The 22118-nt window shown below is 49.3% G+C and overlaps 1 protein-coding gene across 1 annotated transcript in view; it reads left to right on the top strand.

Moving 5' to 3' along the window:
• SLC28A1 (solute carrier family 28 member 1) overlaps positions 1–21324 on the top strand; it is a gene marked incomplete at both ends in the record, with an annotated part of 46478 nt that extends 25154 nt beyond the window's left edge. The window contains 14 exon segments of the mRNA XM_082618725.1: positions 3429–3509; positions 5127–5186; positions 5190–5207; positions 8053–8178; positions 14765–14883; positions 16183–16351; positions 16478–16774; positions 19307–19439; positions 19786–19863; positions 20606–20704; positions 20867–20887; positions 20890–20977; positions 21228–21294; positions 21298–21324. Coding sequence (XP_082474851.1) covers positions 3429–3509; positions 5127–5186; positions 5190–5207; positions 8053–8178; positions 14765–14883; positions 16183–16351; positions 16478–16774; positions 19307–19439; positions 19786–19863; positions 20606–20704; positions 20867–20887; positions 20890–20977; positions 21228–21294; positions 21298–21324 — 1383 coding nt within the window.
• Positions 21325–22118: the final 794 nt, after the last annotated feature.

The raw sequence follows: 22118 nt of genomic DNA, 5'->3' as shown, positions 1-22118 counted from the left end.
ACTTACTCGAGGCTGCTACACCCTGGGCTGAGGCTCTCCCTGGGAGGGGATGCCTCTCCTGAAGACAAAGAAATGAGGTTCCAGGACTGGCACTAGGGCAAACCTCCTCAGGGTCATGGCAGGTCCTTGGCAACCTGCTTAGTGGCCAAGGAGGTACTCTGTCTCTTTGCAGGTGTGTAACCTTGGGCAGGTAACCAACATCTCGCAACCTCAGCTTCCCCACTGTGAAGTGGATTTACATGGACCTCAGTTGCTTTGAGGATCCGTGAGTCACCACACGTTGCGTACCTGGCTCCTAGCAGGACTGCATAGTGCACGAGTGGTAGGACTTAATGGCACTTTCCTCCCCCTTCCCACAGCGGCGCTGTCCAGCTGCCTGCCCTGTCTTCTGCCATCTCACATGCTACAGGGCCCAAGGGTATTTCCTGGACTGGCAGATCATATTGGCCTCAGGGCCCTTATTTAGTATTAAATGTCCCAGCTTCTCTTCCACCAAAGATCCCCATCTCCCAGCTAGAAAATGTCTCTTGGTTGCTGCCAGGAGAAAGTCCCAATTCTGCAGTCGGTTTCCGCTGCCCCGGGCCCTCTCCTTCCTGGCCTGAGCCATCTGTGCTAACCTGCCAGGCTGCCAAGTGGTCCCTCGCGTGATAAGTTGAACAGGCCGTCTAGACAGTACGTGATCCTCTCTGCATTTTTCTCCCAGGGAGAGCAGGATGATGTCACCACCCTTGTGATGGGGGGTGTGTCCAGCACCAGGCGGCCCTGGGGAGTCACAGGGCAGGAAGAGGGTTGCTCCACCCAGTGTCTTCGTTCCCTGTCAGGTGACACTCCCTGCAGTGAAGTGCAGTGAAGCTGGTGACGGGGATGTCAAGTGGAGCAGATCCAGACAGAACCCGCGGCATTCATCTGGGACGGGAAAGGGAAAACAACCTCAGCAGGGCTTGTTTCTCTTCTCCGGGGAGCTGCCTAGGGCAGAGTCTCTGTTCTCATCAGGGACCACTCTGTAGTCCCGATTCATTTTGAACCAGAGCTTGAACTTGATTGCTCTCCACTCTCCTTCTGAACAATGAAAACAACTCTTCCTCCACCCCTCACCCCTCTCCGCAGCCCCTCTTCCTTCCAGCACAGCTAAGCTTCTCCTGTTGTCTCTATACTTCCTCACGTCCCACTCCCTCCTTGGTTCGCTGATACCCAGCCTCTGTGCCCATCTCTCCTGACACTGCTCTCACCTAGGTCACCAGGGAGCCCTGAATTGCTAGGTGCCAAGCATCCATCTCAGTCCTTACTGAGTTCTCTGATGCATCTGGCACAGCTGATGGACCGTCCCTTCTAGAAAAGCTGCCCTCAATTTCCATCGCACCCCTTCCTGGAAGCCCTTCAACCACTCAGTTTCTTCTTTGTCTCCACCACGCACTCCTGCTTTTTCTCTCAGCCTTCAGGGATGCTGACCCCAGGGCCCTGTCCTCAGCCACTGCTCTTCTCTTCCAGGGCAATTTCCTCAGTGAACTGCATCTGCCCCGTGGCTTCAACCTGCACTCAACCGAGCCCTGGCCCAGACCTCTCCTCAGAGCTGCTGGCCCTTCTGCCCACCTGCCCAGTCCACCGTCCACTTGGATGTTCCACAGGCATCTCAAACCCAGCAAGTCCAAAACTGCACTGATGAGGTTCCCCCAAAGCTCTCCTGTGCCCGTGCTCCCCTCCCTTGAGAAGTGTCCACCTCTTATAGAAAATTATAGGAGCAGGTGAGAAATTAGAAATGGAGAAAGAAGAAAACAAAGTTTCCACAGTCCCAGCACACAGAAGCAACTACCTTGACTATTTGGGTGTATGCCTCCCAGCCTTACTTCTATGCTTTTAATATTCCATTTTCCCCACTTAACATTCTAGCATAAGAATGCTCCCATGTTATTACTAATTCTGTATAACATTATTTTAAAGCTATTTGGAACAGATAGCACATTCCAACTGTACAAAAGAGGATTTGGTAGAAAGTAAATCTCCCTCCCACCCCTGACCCCCAAGTCATCCAGTTCCTTCCCCAAGGCAGCTGCCATTCCTGGTCATTTGCATATCTGTCTAAGGATATCTGTGCCCACACAAGAGCACCTGCAATGCCATCCGCACCTTTTTTACTCATAAAGTAGCACACCGTGCACCCTGTTCTACACCTTCTCTTTTTTCATTTATTTTTTAAATTTTTAAATAACTTTATTTATTTATTTATTTATTTATTTATTTACTGAGTTGGGTCTTCGTTGCTGCGCACGGGCTTTCTCTAGTTGTGGCGAGTGGAGGCTACTCTTTGTTGCGGTGTGCGGGCTTCTCATTATGGTGGCTTCTCTTGTTGTGGAGCACGGGCTCTAGGCGTGCAGGTTTCAGTAGTTGTGGCACGTGGGCTCAGTAGTTGTGGCTCGTGGGCTCTAGAGTGCAGGCTCAGTAGTTGTGGCGCATGGGCTTAATTGCTCCGCAGCATGTGGGATTTTCCTGGACCAGAGCTCAAACCCGTGTCCCCTGCATTGGCAGGTGGATTCTCAACCACTGTGACACCAGGGAAGCCCTCTTTTTTCATTTAACAGTCCATCTTGAAAATCATCCCCAAACTACTCATAGTGAGCTTCCTCACTCTTGTTTCCTGACTCTGAGTGCACCACTGCACAGCCACACCATAGGTTATCAAACTAGTCCTCCACGGAGGGACATTTAAGTTGTTGCCAGTCCTTGTTATTATAAGTCAGACTGTAACAAGGAAGTACGGGGAAGGGAGGGGGAGGCCCTGGGGAGAAGGAAATGGACATGAGGAAGCTTTGAAGGAGAAATTGAAGAGGCTTGGAGTAAGTGAAAAGCAGTCATAAGCCTGGTAATAGGAAACAGGGTGACAGGAGGAAATGCAGATGGCTGGTCCACAATGAGTGTCATTCAGAGCTCACTGGCACCGAGTGGAAGTAGAACACTAGAAAGATGAGGGCCTCTGATTCAGGCCCGAAGCACAGGAGGGAGGTTAAGGCCAGCGTCATGGGCCAAGGATTGAGCTCAGGGTGGAGGACGGACCCTGTGCTAGGAAGGTGCTGGGCCCTGAGCCAACTCCCAAAACCCTCACAACAACCTGAGAGGTAGTCACTTCCTCCCCATTTTACAGACAAAGAAGCAGGTGATAAAAAATGGTGGACTCAAGTCCTGCTTCTCTACCATAGTCCAAGGGATGCCTGGGTGGGTGGTTAATGTTTAGAGAGGGACAGAGAGGACAGCTGCCTCCAGAGAGGCCCCATATGCGATTTCATGCACTGAATTCAGAGCTTCTTCCCTGACCCCGTTGGGTCTCTGAGTGGCAAGCCCTTGGATGAAGTGGCTGTCTGGGGCCTCCGAGGCCCTGCGTGGTACCCTGCCACCTATCTGCCTCTAACCCCAGGGCCTGTGCTCTTTGCTGGCAGGTTTTGCCCATCACTGTTTTCTTCAGCTGCGCCATGTCAGTTCTCTACTACGTGAGCCTCATGCAGTGGGTGATCCTGAAGGTGAGTTCTCAAGGTCCCAACCCCGGGCCCTCCCAGAATCACAGGCTGACAGGAACCACACTCTCCCAGAATGCCTTGCTCCCAAGCCCACACCCTCCCCAAATCCCCTGCTCTGAGGGCCTGGACCTTCCAGCATCCCCTGCTCCCCAGCCTCCTCTCAGAGTCTACTACCAACCAAACAACTTTTCACAGAGTCTCTTGTCATGCTACTAAGGAGAAATGGCGCCAAAATCCAGTGGGGTCTTTGGGGGAGGGAAGTTTACAGAACTGGGGCTGCATTGAGGAAAAATGTTAGGGGAAAAAATAATTTATACCAAAAAGATCTTGAGAGCAGTGGGTCCTGTGGGCCAGACTTAGCTGATATAAATGTCAGATCCTGTGCTTATGTTCATAAAATCTGCTGCACAAAACCAGGATGCAGGAGACAGACAGCATTGGACAAGAGATTCTGAGGTTTTTAGCTGATTGAGCTCAGAATAAACCAGTATCATCAGGCAGCTGCCAGAAGTGCAGCCTGTGGTTATGTTAAGAGTGCACAGTGCATGGTGTAAGGGAGACAGTTATCCCCAAATCTGGAGAATGTGTTCAACCAAGGGGCTATGACAAACTTCACTATCAGTGGGTTCAGTTTGAAAGGGCCTGAGACCATACATTCCATAGAATGGCTGAAGGAAGTAGGGATGAAGGGCCAAAAAAGAGAAGGCCAGGGTGAAGAAGGTCACAGGTAGGATTCTAAACACTTACAGAAGGTTAGGGAAAAGGCAGCCTGAGAGGAACCTACAGTGGAGAGAAATTCCAGGGAAGCAGATACCATGTGGATTGAAAGAAATAACTTTTTTTTTTTTTTTTTTTTTTGTGGTACGTGGGCCTCTCACTGTTGTGGCCTCTCCCGTTGCAGAGCACAGGCTCCGGATGCGCAGGCTCAGCGGCCATGGCTCACGGGCCCAGCCGCTCCGTGGCATGTGGGATCCTCCCGGACCGGGGCACGAACCCGTGTCCCCTGCATCGGCAGGCGGACTCTCAACTACTGCGCCACCAGGGAAGCCCGAAAGAACTTTTTAATACAGTGTTTCCCAAAGCTTTTCACAAAACTCTAGTTTCACAGCAAGTTAATAAATGCTACTAGGTAAAGGGATCCCATGGTCAAATTATTTTATTTTATTTTTGGCCATGCCATATGGCCCAACCAGGTATCAAACCCGCGCCCCCTACAGTGGAAGCGCAGAGTCTTAACCACTGGACCGCTAGGGAAGTCCCTTGGTCAAATAATTTTATGAAGCTAAGCTAGACACCAGGCTAAACAAATTTAAACAAGTTTTGTGCAGGACTTCTCAGAGCCTTTAATAAACTGGTAAGTACTGGTCATCTCCAAGGTGTGTGTGTACAGCAATTCTCAAATATATTTGACCAGGGAATCCTTTTTTCATGGATGATAAGCCCCCATCAATGGAGGTATGGAAGGAGAAGATGAATGGACCTTTGGGGAAATGTAGGTAAGCGAGTTCTACATGGGTTGGGAGTTGGAAGGAAGACTTTTAAGATACTTCCACCCCTGACTCTCTCTGTCCCTGGGGCTTGCTGATACCAATCCACAAAGAGCACCCTGCTTCCTTCTAGATCTCCTGGCTGATGCAGGCCACCATGGGCCCCATGGCCACAAAGACCCTGAGTGTGGCTTGAAACATCTTTGTGAGCCAGGTCAGTATTGCAGCCTTCTGCCCTCAAGGAGGGCAGGTGCCCTGGGTCCCTAGAGCTCTGATTCAGTCAGCAGAAGAGCCAATCAAACCTTCTCCCAGGGTCACCAAAGGCTGCTACCCTAGGGATGCTCCATTTGGGGATACACTCCTTGCCTAGGTCATGCCAAGGAGGATAGTATCTCCCTGGCACCTCCTACCACCCTAGGCCTAGGCTGTCTTCATCAGCTTAGAGACCCACAAGTCCTACAGATGGAGTCCAATGTTCTCCTTTTATACATGCAGAAACTGAGGCTCGGGGCTGGGAATGCCTTGCCAAGATCCCATAACATAAGCCAGGACTTAGAATCCAAGTCTTCTTCTTCCTGGCCAGGGTTCCTTCCACAACATCAGTTTGTCTTTTTTTCCCTCCCTCTTTCTGAAAATGTATTTTCCAATATAAGTGTGACTCTGAAGGGACTATCAGTCCTGAGTCCCTTGCAGAAGGCCGGACCCTCCTAGGGGTAAGACTCTGGTGACCGTTCCAGAATCCTGGCCCATCTGCCCAATATGTAAGTCACCAAAAAAAATACTTGCCTGGGCTTCCCTGGTGGCGCAGTGGTTGGGAGTCTGCCTGCTGACGCAGGGGACATGGGGTCGTGCCCTGGTCCGGGAAGATTCCCACATGCCGCGGAGCGGCTGGGCCCATGAGCCATGGCCACTGAGCCTGCGTGTCTGGAGCCTGTGCTCCGCAACGGGAGAGGCCACAACAGTGAGAGGCCCGCGTACCGCAAAAAAAAAAAAAAAAACAACTTGCCGAAGTATGCCATATTTCACTGGGCAGTTTAGGAAACTTTGGAGAATATTTGCATCTTCCTTGCTTGATGCAAATGTGTTGATTTCAAAGGTTTTTTTTTTTTTTTTTAAGCCAATTAAGACAGATGTGCTCTGAGATAAATAGTCCAAAATCCCTTAGTTATTCAAAATGAGGCAAAAGAGAAAAAGATATTTCAGTATCAGCATTTATTTTATATAAAATGCTGCAAATGTAATCAATGGTTTTTGCTGAGAAAATACAAATCTTAGGTGAATGTGACACGATAACTGGAAGAGCTCCAAAGGCGAATTAACTTTTGCGGGGACGGGGAGCCTTCAAGGATTAGTGGTATCATTTCAAGCTCAGTGTTGGCAGGCCTGGGCCCTATTCTCTTCTCTGGCCACAGTCTGTCCCCAGGGGATTGCCCCAGCCCCATGACTTAAATACTTCCTCTCCCCTAAACTCCAGTCTGCTATATATACAACTGCCCCCTTGACCCTCCACTTGGATATCCTTAGATAATTTACTACACAAGTCCAAACAAGCAGAACCCTTGATTCCCTCCCTCAACACACCTGCACGTCTCCAAGACTTTCCCTTCTCAGTAAATGGCAACGTCTTCGATGAGGTTGTTAGACAAAAGTCGAGGAGTCATCCTTCCTTCCTTTGCTTCCCTTGCTCCCAGCTGCATCCCGTCCATCAGCAAGTCCTGCCAGCTCTGCCCCACATCACATCCCAGACCTGCCCTGCTGCCCTTTTTCTTTTTTTTTGCTACGAGCCACACTTGTCTCTCACCTCGACACGACAATCACCTCCTCTCTGTTCTCCCTGCCGCTATTGCTGCCCTTACCCATCCTTCACACACAGGCTGGAGTAGCCCTTTATTTATTTATTTATTTATTTATTTTGGGGCCATGTGGCGTGTGGGATCTTTTTATTTTCAATTTATTTATTTTTGGCTGCTTTGGGTCTTCATTGCTGTGCGCGGCTTTCTCTAGTTGCGGCGAGCAGGGTCTACTCTTTGGTGCGGTGCGTGAGCTTCTCATTGCGGTAGCTTCTCTTGCTGCGGGGCATGGACTCTAGGCATGTGGGCTTCAGTAGTTGTGGCTTGCGGGCTCAGTAGTTGTGGCTCATGGGCTCTAGAGCACAGGCTCCGTAGTTGTGGCACATGGGCTTAGTTGCTCCGTGGCATGTGGGATCTTCCCGGACCAGGGCTCAAACCCGTGTCCCCTGCATTGGCAGGCAGATTCTCAACCACTGCGCCACCAGAGAAGCCCAGCATGTGAGATCTTAATTCCCCGGCTAGGGAGTGAACCTGCGCCCCTGCATTGGAAGCGCAGAGTCTTAACCACTGGACAGACAGGGAAGTCCCCTGGAGTGGCCCTTTAAAAACCCGAGTCAGATTATGCCTCTACCTGCTGAGGTCCACTGCTTACCCTGCCTTGTCCATCTGCCCTCCACCTCCCCCATCTCTATCCCTGTTCCATAGCACAGTCTGGAACATAGTATGTACTATAATTATTTATTGAATGAATAAACGAATGGCTCCAGGCTTCCCCACGTGCCCTGAACTAAACACGCCATCGAATGCCCCAGTTCCTTTCTTTCTGGCAACTCCCATGGCTTCACTAAACGTTCAGGCTTGGAGTTACATCTGCTTCTGGTCCTTTGCACGAACAGAGGTAATTCTTTGAACCTCTCTGACCTTCTGCTCTCCTGGAACGTGGAGACGACCACTTCTTTCCTAGAAGGTTGTAAGTGATGAGTGTGAGGGGCCTAGCTGGGTGCCTGGATGTGGGAGGCACTTGACACAGGGGAGCATTATCAGGCCCAAAGGAAGGGCTGGGGGTCCTTCCACAGAGCTGGGCTGATGCTGAGGTTCACAGAGGCTCAGCCAAGTACAGACTCTGGTCCTCACCCCACCCTGCTGTCTCTTCCCCTGGGGTCCCCAGTCCTCACTGTGACCTTCTCACTCCCAGGTGGAGAGGGTATGCCCCAAGTGCCCGTGCTAGCCTGACCAGCTCTGCTTGTTTGACATCTTTCCCGTTTGCAGACTGAGGCTCCTCTACTGATCTGGCCCTACTTGGCAGACATGACACTCTCTGAAACCCACGTTGTCACGACCAGAGGCTATGCCACCATTGCCGGCAGCCTGCTGGACGCCTACATCTCATTTGAGGTATGCAGAGCCCTCCTTCTGCTTGCTGAAAACCAAGAACCTGAAACCCACCTTTGTGGGAGCCCCACACAGCTCCTGGCCAGAGCGACCTGGGGTCTTCTCTCATGGGCTACGTCCTAAACCAGGGCTGCTGTGATAGTGGGAGGAGAAGCTTCACCTGAGTAAGGCAGGCCAGGTGGGCTGGACCATTTGGGCTTCTCACGTGGCCAGTGGGAGCAAAGGTTTCCAGTATTCTGCTTACTGAGGCAAAGTGCTAAGTGTTTTAATATCCCCATTTCAAGGATGAGGAAATTGAGACTCAGAGAGTAAGTGAGGTGCCCAAAGCTAGGATTTGAGCCCAGACCTGTCTGACTGCAAAACTCAGACACACAGTCCCCCACCTAGGCCACCCCTGGAGCTTTGTCCTACTCTTCCTGTAACCCGTCCTCCCACCTCCTTTCCTTTACACCCTCTCTGGGCACAAGTCCTTCCTCTACTCCTAAATTATTACTTGTGCAGCTTTCTGAGCACCGTACATTTCTAAATCAAATTCCAGTGGTATGAATCAGGCCCTTAAACCAATCACAACACTAGTGCATGGCAAGCAGAGATGAATCTTCAATGTGTCCCCTACAAAGTGCCTGGTAAGAATGCATTACATTTGTGTAAAACACTGTACTTGTTTGTGTTTTCACATGCAAGTCTTTCAAGATCTTATTTTTTCCCCTTAAATATCGAAGAAATTCTTGCTTCTTACAGAAATGAATAAAGTAAAAAAGAAAAAAAAACCACTTCACTCCCACTTCCCATGGATAACTGCTCTTACTAGATGAGAACAGCAGTGCTCAGAGTGTCCTCAGTGGGCCAGCAACGACACCTTCACCTGGGAACTTGTTAGAAATACAAATTCTTGGGCCGCTCTGTAGACCTGCTGAATCAGGAATGCTGGGGATGCGGCCCAGTGTCCTGTATTGTAACAAGCCTTCCAGGTGATTCTGATACTCAATTTGGGAACCACTGACTTAAAATATGTCATTCCAGGTATTTCTGTGTAAAAAGTCATTTAAGTACATATAACTGAATATACATATACTTGCTTTTTTTTTTTACTAAAGATGAGGTAATTCTATTCACACTTTTCTGCAACTTGTCTTTTTCTTATAAAATTCTGAGCATGACATGAAATCTGAAAGTGTAAAGGAAAAAGTTGACAGAGCTAACTAATAAAAATGAAAAACCTGGGCTTCCCTGGTGGCGCAGTGGTTGAGAGTCCGTCTGCCGATGCAAGGGACATGGGTTCGTGCCCCTGTCCGGGAGGATCCCACATGCCGTGGAGTGGCTGGGCCCGTGAGCCATGACCGCTGAGCCTGCGCGTCCGGAGCCTGTGCTCCGCGATGGGAGAGGCCACAACAGTGAGAGGCCTGCGTACCGTTAAAAAAAAAAAAAAAAAGAAAAACCTCTGAAAGGTAAAAAAAATCACAATTTTTTAAAAGTTTAATGATGATCAAGAAAGAAAAGTTCATAAATGATAAACAGATATTCAAGCTCACTGATAAATTAAAGCAATAATAACTTATGTTTCTTCTCAAGGATATGCAAAATTTTACATGCCTCTAAACGGCAAGGCTGCAGGGCATTCATATACTCTTTTTTTTTTTTTTTTTTTGGCTGCGTTGGGTCTTTGTTACTGTGCGCAGGCTTTTCTCTGGTTGCGGCGAGCGGGGGCTACTCTTCATTGCAGTGCGCGGGCTTCTCATTGCAGTGGCTTCTCTTGTTGCAGAGCACGGGCTCTAGGCACACGGGCTTCAGTAGTTGTGGCATTCAGGATCAGTAGTTGTGGCTTGTGGGCTCTAGAGCGCAGGCTCAGTAGCTGTCGCGCACGGGCTTAGTTCCACGGCATGTGGGATCTTCCCGGACCAGGGCTCAAACCCGTGTCCCCTGCATTGGCAGGCAGATTCTTAACCACAGAGCCACCAGGGAAGCCCCATATACTCTTCATGGGAGTGTAATTTGCTCTAACCTTTTTGGAAAACACCTATCAGTCAATTTTAAAAATACTCCTCTTTGATCCAGTTAGGAATATTATGATACAGAAATATTTTCACAAGTGGTCAAAAGATGCAAAATTCCAACATTATTTGTAATAGCAAACAACCCAAGAAACATAAATGTAGAGCAGTAAGGGAATGAGCTGGGTAAGTTCATCCGTGCAACGCACGGTCACTCAGCCCCTAGGGTGAGGTGGGCCTCCGTGTGCTGGTTTGGAGAAAGGCAGCCTTCCTCTCCCAGGGCCCAGGCTCTCCTGATGCTGTGTGTGAATGGGTCGGGGGATGAAAGAATGACCAGCCTTGGTCTCAAATTCCACCTGTCTTTCTCATCTCTGTCCTTGAGGATGGCCAAGGGGATGAGGTAACCTGCCCCTCAGTCCCTCCTTCCCTCAGGACCCCTGGGCCACACCAGGAGCCTCAGCTCCGCATACCCACAGAGCTGTCTGGGCAGGATGGCTGCTGCCTAGAGACTTTTCAAGAAGGCCCCTTGCACTCTGAGGCTTTGTCTTCTCCGCCCAGCACCCTCCACCTAGAATTTTAGAGGTCATCTGGTTTGCACCTTTTCTCACCAAGGCCTAGGAAGGACCCATCAGAGCTGATGCATGCCACCCCCCTCCCCCATACCTCACCACCAATTGATTTTGGAAGGAATTTGATATTTCAAAAATGAAAACTTGATACTTTGTTCCTGAAACTTTTTTCATGGTGGCGTATTGGGGGAGGGGTTGCCCTGCTATCTTCGGGACTTAGAGCCTTTAAATGTCTTAACCTTGCTTTGGGTCCCACAAGCCAGTTAAAAGAATGGTATTCTTTCTATCGCATAAGCGTCGTTACCATTACTTAAGACTAAAGTACTGGAAGAACTCTCTCCCTTTTCCACAATCGCCTTACAGCTCAGCCTCCTTTCCTTCCCTGTCTCAGGCCAGAGTCCAGGCCCAGCCCCAGGCAGGCGGGCCTTCCCACTGAAGGGGCCTGGTACCCACTTCCCTTTAGCTCTACAGAATGTGCAGAGGCCACCAGGATCAGCCAAGTGGTCGCGGGTCTCCATCCAAACCTCTGGTACAGAAGCCCCAGGCTACCACCATAGCTGGCCTGGTGAAAGGCACCTAGTCCACCTTCCTTCCCTCCTCCCCTCCCGCCTCTGGATCTGCCCCCAGGCTGGTCACAGAGAAGCTCTCTTCTGCCCCCACCTGGCTCTTGGCCGCCACTACAGCAGCCCCCAGGCTTCCTCCCACAGCCCTTCCCATCCTCTCCCCTCTCTCCTTTCACGCCCTCTTCCAGGCAGTTCCTCACTGTATCTTGGGCTCTGCCCTTAGGCCCTGAATTCCAAAGAGAATCCCCCCTTTCTCTCTCCTCCTTTCTCTTTGATGCTCAGCTTCTGGCTGCCTCTTCCCTGAACCCCTCCTATTGCTAAAATCTGGATATTTCTAGATCTGCGCTGTCCAACACAGCAGCCACTAGCCACACATGGCTATTAAGCCCTTGAAATGTGGTCGGTCTGAAATGAGATCTGCTGTGAGACTTAGTATGGAAAAATCAATTAATATATTTTATTGATAAATTTTACATTGATTACAAGGGTAGAAAGATAAAATGTTTGGTATATTGGGTTAAATTAAATACATTAATGAAATTAATTTCATCTGTTTCTTTTTACTTTTTTAATTGGCTGCTAGAAAACTTAAATCACAGTTGTGCTATATTTATATCAGACGACACTAGTCTAGACCTTCTCCCTGGTCTGAGGTCCCAAGTGTCACTTGACTGAATCCTTTCACTGTGACCTCTACATACATGTCCCTTTTCAGTGTGTTTCCCAAAAACTCTAAGGTAGGCACGAGCTCTCTCTGCTAAAACCCCAGAAACTGGTCTCCCTACCCACCCCTTTGGCTCGGGATCATTGTGAGAAGAGATCCAGATGTGTGCCTTGGGCTGTGAACACAGGATGGGTTGAGGGGATGGCCACTGATGTTTCTCAATCAATTGTGCAAGAGTGGGAGCCCCTGGGACAGGGTCTGGGAGGCCCAAGCAGGGCCAAGTAAGAGTCAACCACATGCTTAGTTTCTACACCTGTAAAATGGGTGGAATTACTGCCCACCTCACAGCAGTCTAAGAATTAAATGCCATAATAAACAGAAAACACCTGGCAAGGGACTTCCCTGGTGGTCCAGTTGTTATGACTTTGCCTTCCAATGCAGGGGGTGCAAGTTCGATCCCTGGTCAGGGAGCTAGGATCCCACATGCCTCACGGCCAAAAAACCAAAACATAAAACAGAAGCAATATTGTAACAAATTCAATAAAGACTTTAAAAATGGTCCACATAAAAAAAAAAATCTTAAAAACAAAAAACAAAGAAACACCTGACATGGTGTTGAAAAAGTGGTTGTTCTTTCTCTGACATATTAGGGTCAGAAGTCCAGCCTTCTAAAACTGGCCCATTTTATGCTTTGGAATGTCTGGATTTATTTCCTTTCTCAGTAAAGACCTTTTTGAAAGTTCACATGGATGGCTCCTACCCTCTATCCCTCTTCACATAGGACACCTTTGGGTAGACGAAGGAGGGCCTTGGGCAGGAGTGGGCCCTGTCATGCTGGGACAGAAGGTGTTCCTGACCTGGTGTCTGGACGCAGCACTGGGGAATGTCATGGCCCTGAGGCATAACTGGCAGCAGAGAGGCCGTGTGTGGGCTGACCCAGTGCCCCCGGGAGCCCTGCCAGTGCAGGACTCAGCCCTTTCCAAGATGAGCAGGAAATGACTGCCTGGGGCATTTGAGGCAGTGGCCACGAATGGTCCATTCAAAGGACAGTGTCCAGGAATGTGCAAGGTGTGCCCCCCACTGAGACTCGAGTTGACAAACCAAATGTAGCCTCCAAGCTGGAGGAAGGGGGAAGATCCTGGCTGGTGGAGGGGAAAATCCCAAGATTCCAGATATGGTATTGTGCCCGCTGGAGATGCGCGGCTGAGGAGGAGGTCAGCAAAGTCCCAAAGCTTGGCCTGGAAAGTCCAGAGAGGACACCTGCCTGAGGCTGGCTATTTCCATGAGGAGCAAGGCCTGCACACCCAGTGGCTGTGATGGGGGCACGTGGGAGGTGGGTGCTGGAGCTGGTACACATCTTAAGTGGTTTCTGCTTACCACTGAAAGGAAATAAAGGGGTTTAAAAGAAGAAGGAGGAGGATATTACAAGGCTTTCAGAGCCTCAGAGGGTCTCTGAGGTCTGCTTCCTCATCAGTAGTTCCTGGTACTTCCATGGGCTTCTTTGGCTGTCTGCTTTATTCGCCTGAACATGTAGCTTAAACTTACCTCCCCTCCTTTTGTTCCTTTTTATTTAAAATTTTAAAACTGCAGTTGATTTATTACAAACTTTAGGAAGAAGTCTATTTTACTTTTCTGCTTATAAAAACAGTATATATCATGTGGACGTTTAGAAATATACAGAAAAGCTGAAAGAAAAGAAAATCACTCTGGCCCCACTAGCCAGGGACAGACAATTGGTTGACATTTCGGTGTATTTCTTTCTGATCTTCTTTTTATGCATAGTTGTGGAGTTTGTTTTTTTCCCTATCATTGTGGTTATGCTCTATATGCAAGTATGCAGGCATTTCTCCACATTATTGTGAAGCCTTGGTAACCATTGTTTTTGATGGCAGCTTGACAATGCATAGCCTTCCCCCCATTGTCAGATGTTTGGGTTGGTTCTAATTCTCCCATTTGGTAAATAACACAGTGGTGAAAAAGTGTTCCATCTCTGTGAAGAGAACAGGGAAACAAAGGGTTTGGGACCACAGTGAGGATGAAAATTCAGGAAGGGAGAATCCCGGAGGTGTCTGGCAGCTCCATCATCTTGCTGTGAGGGCTTCTATAGCGTGGCTCCAGGAGACCGACCCAGGGTCAAAGGGTGTGTGTTGTATGTTGTAGGGGCAGATTTCCTTAGAAACAGCTCTCTGATCACAGGAGTAGAGGTGATGGGCTGCCTTGAGGTGGTGAGTTCCCTGCCACACTAAGTGACCGGAAGGATCCTCTAGAGGGAAGACTTTCCTTTACTACGAGGTCAAATTAGGTCACATCTTGGATCCATTCCAACTCTCAGGTTCTGTGAACTTTGTCTGAAACCATCACAAACCCCTCAGCCAATGATGAACCAGCCCTCAGATCAGTGGTCAAAGAGAGACAGCCTAGAAAGGGAGGAAGAACCTTGAACTTGGAGCCGAAAGACACGAGGGGTCTAATTCCTTCCCTTCCTTTATTTTGGGCAAGTCATATTTAACCCTTTGGGGCCTCGGTTTCCTTGTCTGTCAAGTGAGATCACAGTACTTGCCCTGCCTAACTTCCTGAAGTCCTGGGGGAGGTGTGGGAATAGAAGGTTCTGTGCATACGGCCTGTGACCCTCTACACATAACACGTATTACTATGACCAGTGGCAGTGACAGTGACAGCAGTACCGGTGATGGTGATACACCAGCGGGGTAGAGTACCGTGTCCTCCTGCTGCCCTGGGCCACACCTCTGGGCCTCCACATTTCCTGACAGCTCTCTAGAACCCTCATTCTCACTCTTGCAGATCAATGCTGCCTCCTTAATTGCTGCCTCTGTGAAGGCTGCCCCTTGTGCTTTAGCCCTCTACCCGGACGTGGAGGAGTCCAAGTTCAGGGGTGAGGAAGGAGTGGAACTGACCTACAGGTGAGCACAGCAGGAGGGTCTGCAGAGAGGGGAGTGGGGGGGAGGGGTAGAGACAGGAGCAGAGGTGGGGGCAGCAGCAGGTCCTATTTTCTCTGCCCGTCTCTGTCTTGCACCAAGCGCAGCCCACCTCCTCTCTCTCACTGCCCTGGTCGCAGCTTCACTTGTGAAGATAAAGACTCCAGTTCTCGCTTCTTATTTTCCAGTCTCTGACCAGCAGGAAACATGGACTAGTCAAGGCATGGGCAAGTGACCTGGCTCTTGGGGATGTGCCTGGTGTGTGTCTCTGTGTGTGTGTGTGTGTGTGTGTGTGTGTGTGTGTTGAGGAGGGTCGTGAAAAGGTTCCACACCACTTTCTCTACATGCCTTGAGGTCTGATCCCCAGTGTCAATCGCATTGACATGTTGAACACTGTCCTTGATTTCACTCACACCTCCTGACATCTCTTTATCATAGTCTTAGCAACCTTTGTGTAACATTTAATTATTTTATTTATTTATTTATTTTTGCTGTACGCGGGCCTCTCACTGTTGTGGCCTCTCCCGTTGCGGAGCACAGGCTCTGGACGCGCAGGTTCAGCGGCCATGGCCCACGGGCCCAGTCGCTCCGCGGCATGTGGGATCTTCCCGGACCAGGGCACGAACCCGTGTCCCCTGCATCGGCAGGTGGACTCTCAACCACTGCGCCACCAGGGAAGCCCTAACATTTAATTCTTAAAAAATGTTGAAAGACACGACTTTTGACAAATGTGCTTGTGGATACAACGGGCATCCCCAACAGCACAACTTCCTGAAGGTCTAGAGCAGCGCTGCCCTAGAGGAATGTGAGTCACACCTATAATTCAAAGTTTCTAGTAGTCATCTTTTAAAAAGTAAAAAGAAGCAGGTGATTTTAATAAAATGTTTTATTTAACTAAATATATCCAAAGTATTGTCATTTTAACATGTAATCAATATAAAAATTATTAATAAGGTATTTCATATTCTTTCTCTTTTTTTGGACTCAATCTCTGAAATCTGGTGTGTATATTTGCAACAGATTTCAATTCAGATCAGCCTCCTTTCAAGTGCTCAAAAGTCACACATGGCTAGTGGTTTCTGTCTTGGACAGCATCTGTGCTAGGAGTCTGGGTCTTATCCTAGTGCTTGGGCCAGGCTCTTTCTCTCTCTGGTCTCAGAGGGAAAACAAGGACCACTGGCTCTGAAATGCTCTGTCCAAGGTTCCTCTTTGAGCCTGTACGGTGGGGAGCCCTGCTGTTTGTGGAGATAGGCCAGTAATGATGGCTCTTGATCCCATCAACAGAGATGCTCAAAACCTCTTAGAAGCAGCTAGCAGTGGGGCCGCCATGTCCGTGAGGGTCGTGACCAACATCGCAGCCAACCTGATTGCTTTCCTGGCTGTGCTGGCCTTCATCAACGCTGCCCTCTCCTGGCTGGGAGACATGATGGACGTCCAGGGGCTCAGCTTCCAGGTACAGTTCCGGCCACCCACGCAGCCTGTGGAGGTGGTGGTCCTGGTCGGTGGGTGATGGTGGGTGGACACCCACAGAGCCCAGGCCAACCCCAGTCCCAGCCACGCCTCTTTCCTCATGCCTAGGCTCATCTGCTCCTACATCCTGCGATCAGTGGCCTTCTTGATGGGCGTGGCCTGGGAGGGCTGCCAGGTGGTGGCTGAGCTGCTGGGAATGAAGCTGTTTCTGAACGACGGGCGCCGAGAAGTGGGCCGGTTCCAGGAAGCAGTGGATCTCTGTGAGTGTACCTGTCCCCTCCCTGGGGCAGGGGGTGATGCAGCGGCTGCCCTGTGGGCCCGGCTGAGACACACTGAGGGGCTGCTCAACCTCCCACATCCCGTTGCCCTGGGCAACAAGACAGCTTCAGAGGCCATCTTTCTCAAGGCCTCTTAGGAGGCTGAGGTTGAGAAAGAGCCCTGTTGGAGGTATCTGAGCTCCAGCTGTAGACAGGCCACCATCCTGTGCAGCCCTGGGCCAGCAGCTGTACCTTGCCTCTTCTGTTGGAAAACAAGTGTAGAACCTGCCACTCCTACCCCGAAGGAATGGATGGGAGCATCTAATGAGCTAAGAGAGTAAAACAGGGAGACCTCACCACCACATTCATCTTCAATATATTGGATTCAGTTCCGGGGTTGGTTTCTTCTGTTAAGACTTATTTATCTATCTATCTATCTATCTATCTATCTATTTATTTATTTAGTTGCAGCACGCGGGATCTTCGTTGCCCCGTGCGGGATCTTCGTTGCAGCATGCGGGATCTTTTTCTTTAGTTGCAGCATGTGGGATCTTTTAGTTGCAGCATGTGAATTAGCATGCAAAGTCTTAGTTGAGGCATGTGGGATCTAGTTCCCCGACCAGGGATCAAACCGGGCCCCCTGCATTGGGAGTGCGGAGTCTTAGCCACTGGACCATCAGGGAAGTCCCTGTTAAGACATTAAAAAAAAAGAAAAAAGCTTTCTAAAATGAAACTTTCTAAAAGAATAACAGCTGTATGTAACATGATTGAGAATGACAAAATTACCCATCATCTTATCATCCCAAAATTACAGCTATTATATATTATAATTATAATTAATCATATTATAATAAATATAATAATATAATATATAATTCCATTATTTGGCTATCATACACAATGCTGAAATGAATAGCTTTTTGCACAGAACTTCTCCCTCCTCTCTGAGCATTTCCGCAGGAGCTTTCCCAGATGTGGGATGACTGCATCACATGGCACCGATCCTCGTGTGGTTGCTGCCAGTATCTTTCCCAAGGGGTTGTAACAACTGAAACCGCCCCAGCTGTGCCTGTGAGCATTGATTTTACCACACACTGAACAGGGCTGAGTAGCCTCTTAAAAAAAAGTTTTGATACGTTAAGGGGCAAATAATAGTTCAATGTTTTCATTTGTTACTGGGTTACTAGGAACTTTTAACATAAAATTTTTTTCTTGCCTTTTAAATTATATTTTTAATTGTAAAGGAATGCACTCTTCAGTTAAAAAAAAAAAAAAGTTTGTATGGAGTAAAAAGCCCAGGTTTCCCCTCACTCCTCATTTTCAGCTCCAGTATCACTCCCTTCTCTAGAGATAGTGGGTGGTATGTGCCTTCAGGATCTTTTTAAATAAACTTCATTCCTTCAGCAAGTATTTTTTGAGACCTCTGAAGTGCCAGGCCCTCTGCTGGGTACCAGGGATAAAAAGGGGAATCCGAAAGACATGGTCCCTGGTGACATGGAACTTACACCTAGTGAAAGACACGAGCAAAACGCAAGAAAGCAAAGGAATAAAAATTTTTAAAACCACAATTTGTGGTAAGTTCTATGATGGAAACAATAAGAGGAAATAGGGAGGGGGTCTTCCTTGACTGGGCTGGTCAGAAAAGGCCTCCCTGAGATGTGGTTATTAGGCCAAGACTTGCAAGGAGGAGGAGGGGCCAGGAGAAATTGGGAAGAGCATTCCAGGCAAAGAAAGAGACACATGCAAAGGCCTTGAGGTTGAAAAGCACTTGTTTGGAGAACTGAGAGGAGAGCAGTGAGGTTAGAACAGGTGGTAATTGTAAAAGAGAGTGACACAGGCCGAGGAGCAGTAGGAAGTTACTGAAGATTTGACTTTTGACATTTTAAGATTACTTGGGCGGCTTGGGAGGGTGATTGTAGGTGAGTAAGCAGAATGCAGGTACCTTAATACTTTTTCATCAATTTGTATAAACTCTGTGTGTTATAAAGATATTAACCCTTTTCTGTTACATTTTCTACATATATTTTTCCTAGTCTTTTTTTCTCCCCTTCATTCTGTATTCAGGGATTTTTTTAAACACAAAATTTACACCAAATCTTTGCATTTCTTCTGTAATATCTAAATTTAGAAAGTTATCTCCATTCCAAAAATCTGGCAAGGGTTAAATTCCTGAAACAATATGGTGAAGTAGTTAAAATCATGCACTTTGGAGTCAGACAAAACGGAGTTCAAATTCTGACACAGCTGCATTTTTGCTGTGTGAGCTTCCTCAATCACTTCTGTGAGCCTCAGTTTGCTCCTCTCCAAAATGAGAGTAATAATATTATTTTGTAACGATAATAATTATTCTATATTTCCTATTATTTGATGTTTAAAATATTCATATTTATCTGCTTCAGTGATTTAGAATTAATTTTTTATATGGTGTGAGGTATGGGTCTAAGCCAATCTTTTTTTCCAAATTGTTCCATTTCGGCTCTTAACACTTCTAAGAAATTACACAACCGTTCAGAGCAAAAGGGAAAGAGAATTACCTTGCTTAAATACCTCCCCTGTGCCTGGTACTTCCTGTACATTAGATGATCTTTATGACAGTCTTTCTAGGCAGCTACTATTATTCCCACATTCCTGATAGAGAAACTAAAACTTAGGAGGCTATCAACTTGCTCAACCTGAAATAGGCCGTGACGAGCCTGGAACCCAAGCCGACTGGGCTCCGAATCCCTCCCTCTCTTCACTGGGCCACCATCCTGCTCTTTGGGCATGACAACACCTCAAAGGACCTCAGCCTGAGTGCATTCTCCATAAACAAAGGTGCGGGGCTGCAGCATGTCGGAAAGGGCCGTTCGCCCACTGCTCCTGGGTACAGAGCTTAGTAGGGCCAAAGTGAGAAGACTGGGCCAGCCTGAATCATACCCAGAAAGGCTGGTAATTAAGGAGATTCAAGGGCAGATGAGGAGGGGGCTATGTTTGTGAGGTTGTGTAGCTTGAGTTGACTTAGAGGTAGGTGTGCATGGCTGGAAAAGGGAAGCACCGAGTGCTTCAAAGGTCAAAGGCACATAGGCAGTGGGTAAAATTAAGGCCAGGGTATGGGGTGGTTTGAGCAAACTCCCATCCCATCTGAGGGAAGCCCTTCCCCGCTCATCTTCTGTCTTCTCAGGTCAGAGCAGAAATATGACGTTTGCCCTCTGTGGATTTGCCAACTTCAGCTCCATTGGGATCATGCTGGGAGGCCTGAGTGAGTCCTATAGGGGCCTCTCGGTATCCTGGAGGGTCGGGGATGGACACTAGTCCTGGCTCTGAGACATTTCTTGGGGATCTGTAGGTCTCATTTCTCCCATTAGTCTAAGGCAGAGCCTGAACAAGGTGGCCGTGGAGCTTCCTCCCAGCCCTGGCATTTCATGATTTCTCTGCTGCTGGGGTAGCCCAGGAGGTTAGCACCTTGGCCTTGTAGGCCAAGCCTGGCTCAGGGCTCTGGGGAGGGTCAGGAGGTGCAGTGGTGACCTGCCCCCTGAGGCTTTAGTTCCCGTACCCACAAGGGACAGGCAGGCCTGGTGGGGCCTAGGGAAGAAGGCTCTGCACAGCTCTCAGCTCTTTACAAAAAACATTTCCACCCCCTGCAGTTCCCTGCCTGGTGGTGTAACCATCCTGTTTTGCTGAGTCTTGCAAAAGTGAATGATGGCCCAAGTCACTCAGCTAATAAGTGGCTGCACCTGTGTTTAATCCCAGGTCTGCCTGACTCCAAACTCACGTTCTTTTCCTACACTTGCCACTGATGGCATGGGGGGAGGTGTGGAGTGCTACCTAGGGGCCCGACTCAGGCCAAGGAGGACTCCCAAACTCAAAAGCATCAGGAGGACAGCGTCTGTCCCTCTGGCCACCCAGAAGAGAAAGGGGTGTCAGCAGATGCAGCCGGAGGCACAGATACAGGCAGAGAGGCATGCTGAGTCCTGGCCCTGAGCACTCCTGTCCTCTTGCAGCCTCCATGGCCCCCCAGCAGAAGAGCAACTTCTCCCAGATCATGCTCCGGGTGCTCTGCACGGGGGCCTGTGTGTCTCTGGTGAATGCCTGCGTGGCAGGTGAGTGCAGGCCTGGTGGGCTCAGGACTCAGAGCCCTGATTCTCCAGCTGGCCCTGGTCCGGGGCCAGGCACTGGGGCTCTGGCCTCTCTGGAAGTCCTTGGGTGGGGTTGGAGGGTAGTGAAGGCCTGGGCCCTGCCCACCAGCTGCTTTCCCTGCACAGGGATCCTCTACATGCCCAGGGGGCTGAGGTCGACTGTGTGTCCCTCCTGAACACGACCCTCAGCAGCAGCAGTTTTGGGGTGTACCAGTGCTGCCGCCAGGCCTTCCAGAGGTGAGAACCTGGGCCGTGGGGCGGAGGGACCCTGACAGTGATGGGGTGCAGGAGGCCCGATTTCCCAGCGGAGGCCTTTGGCACCAGGGCAAGGGATAGAAATGTCATGGCTGTGGCTGATGTGACCAAGGGAGGAGGAAGTGGGGCTTGAGGACCAAACTTAGAGATGAAGTTTGGACCAGAGACACGGAGCAACTTCCCCAAAGTTGCACAGCCTTTAGTGGCCAGCAGAGCCAGGCCTAGAGCTCAGACTGCAGCCTTTGCTTCTTTTTGGCACTGACCCGGAGTTCACCCTAGAGGCCCTGGACAACTGCTGTTGATTTTATAATCACACGATCTGTGCATAGCGGGGACAGAACATCTCTGTGCCTTCTGGAGGCTCTTCTTCCCCAGGAAGCAGCTGTCCCCATCGCTCTCTCTCCAGGCCCACCCCCTTGGGGAAGCCACAGGGCTTAGACCCACCTCAGTCATAAATTGGGAAGGGTGACAGGGTGAGTGGGCAGAGTGGGTGCATAAGTAAATGAGGGATGCCCCACTCGTCACCACCTTTCTGCTCTCCCTTTTCCTGCCTCCCCAAGTATGAATTCTCAGGGCCACCTCTGCCTCTTCTCTCCTCTCTATATCCAAACAGCTCCCTGCTCTTCCCTATACCCCCTGCCCTGGGTCTCCCCCATTCGCCCTTCCCTTCTGCTCCAGGGCCCTGAGCCCTGGCATTTCAGCTGATTCCTTCCCCCTCCTCTCTAGGCGCTGGAATCTTGCTGTGGTTTAGCCCCTGCCAGGCAGCTTCTCCTGGAGACCCCTTCCTCTACGTTCAGAGACTCCCCACTGCCTTCCTCCATAGCACTTCCCACACTGGAGTCCTGTGGAACACTGTCCCACAAGGTATGCAGAAGTTTCCATGATCCACTGCGTCTGGGAAACACTAAGCTAAAGAAAGTTAGGGGTTTGTGTTTGTTTACTGTGGACTCATCAGTTTGATGTGGGTATAATAGGAGACATTTTCCAAATTTGGCTATAAGAATCTTTTTGATAGAAGCATGTCTTAGTTGAAGATTCCATGGAAAACAATTTGGGAAATATTGGTTAATGTTCAGACTGCTTTACTCTACATAACTGTGACACTTGCAAATGTAACAGAGCA

This window comes from Mesoplodon mirus, assembly GCF_964341445.2.
Source record: "Mesoplodon mirus genome assembly, chromosome: 4".
NCBI lineage: Eukaryota > Metazoa > Chordata > Mammalia > Artiodactyla > Ziphiidae > Mesoplodon > Mesoplodon mirus.
The sequence above is the reverse complement of the archived record's forward strand: the minus strand, read 5'-3'. Positions and strand labels throughout refer to the sequence as shown.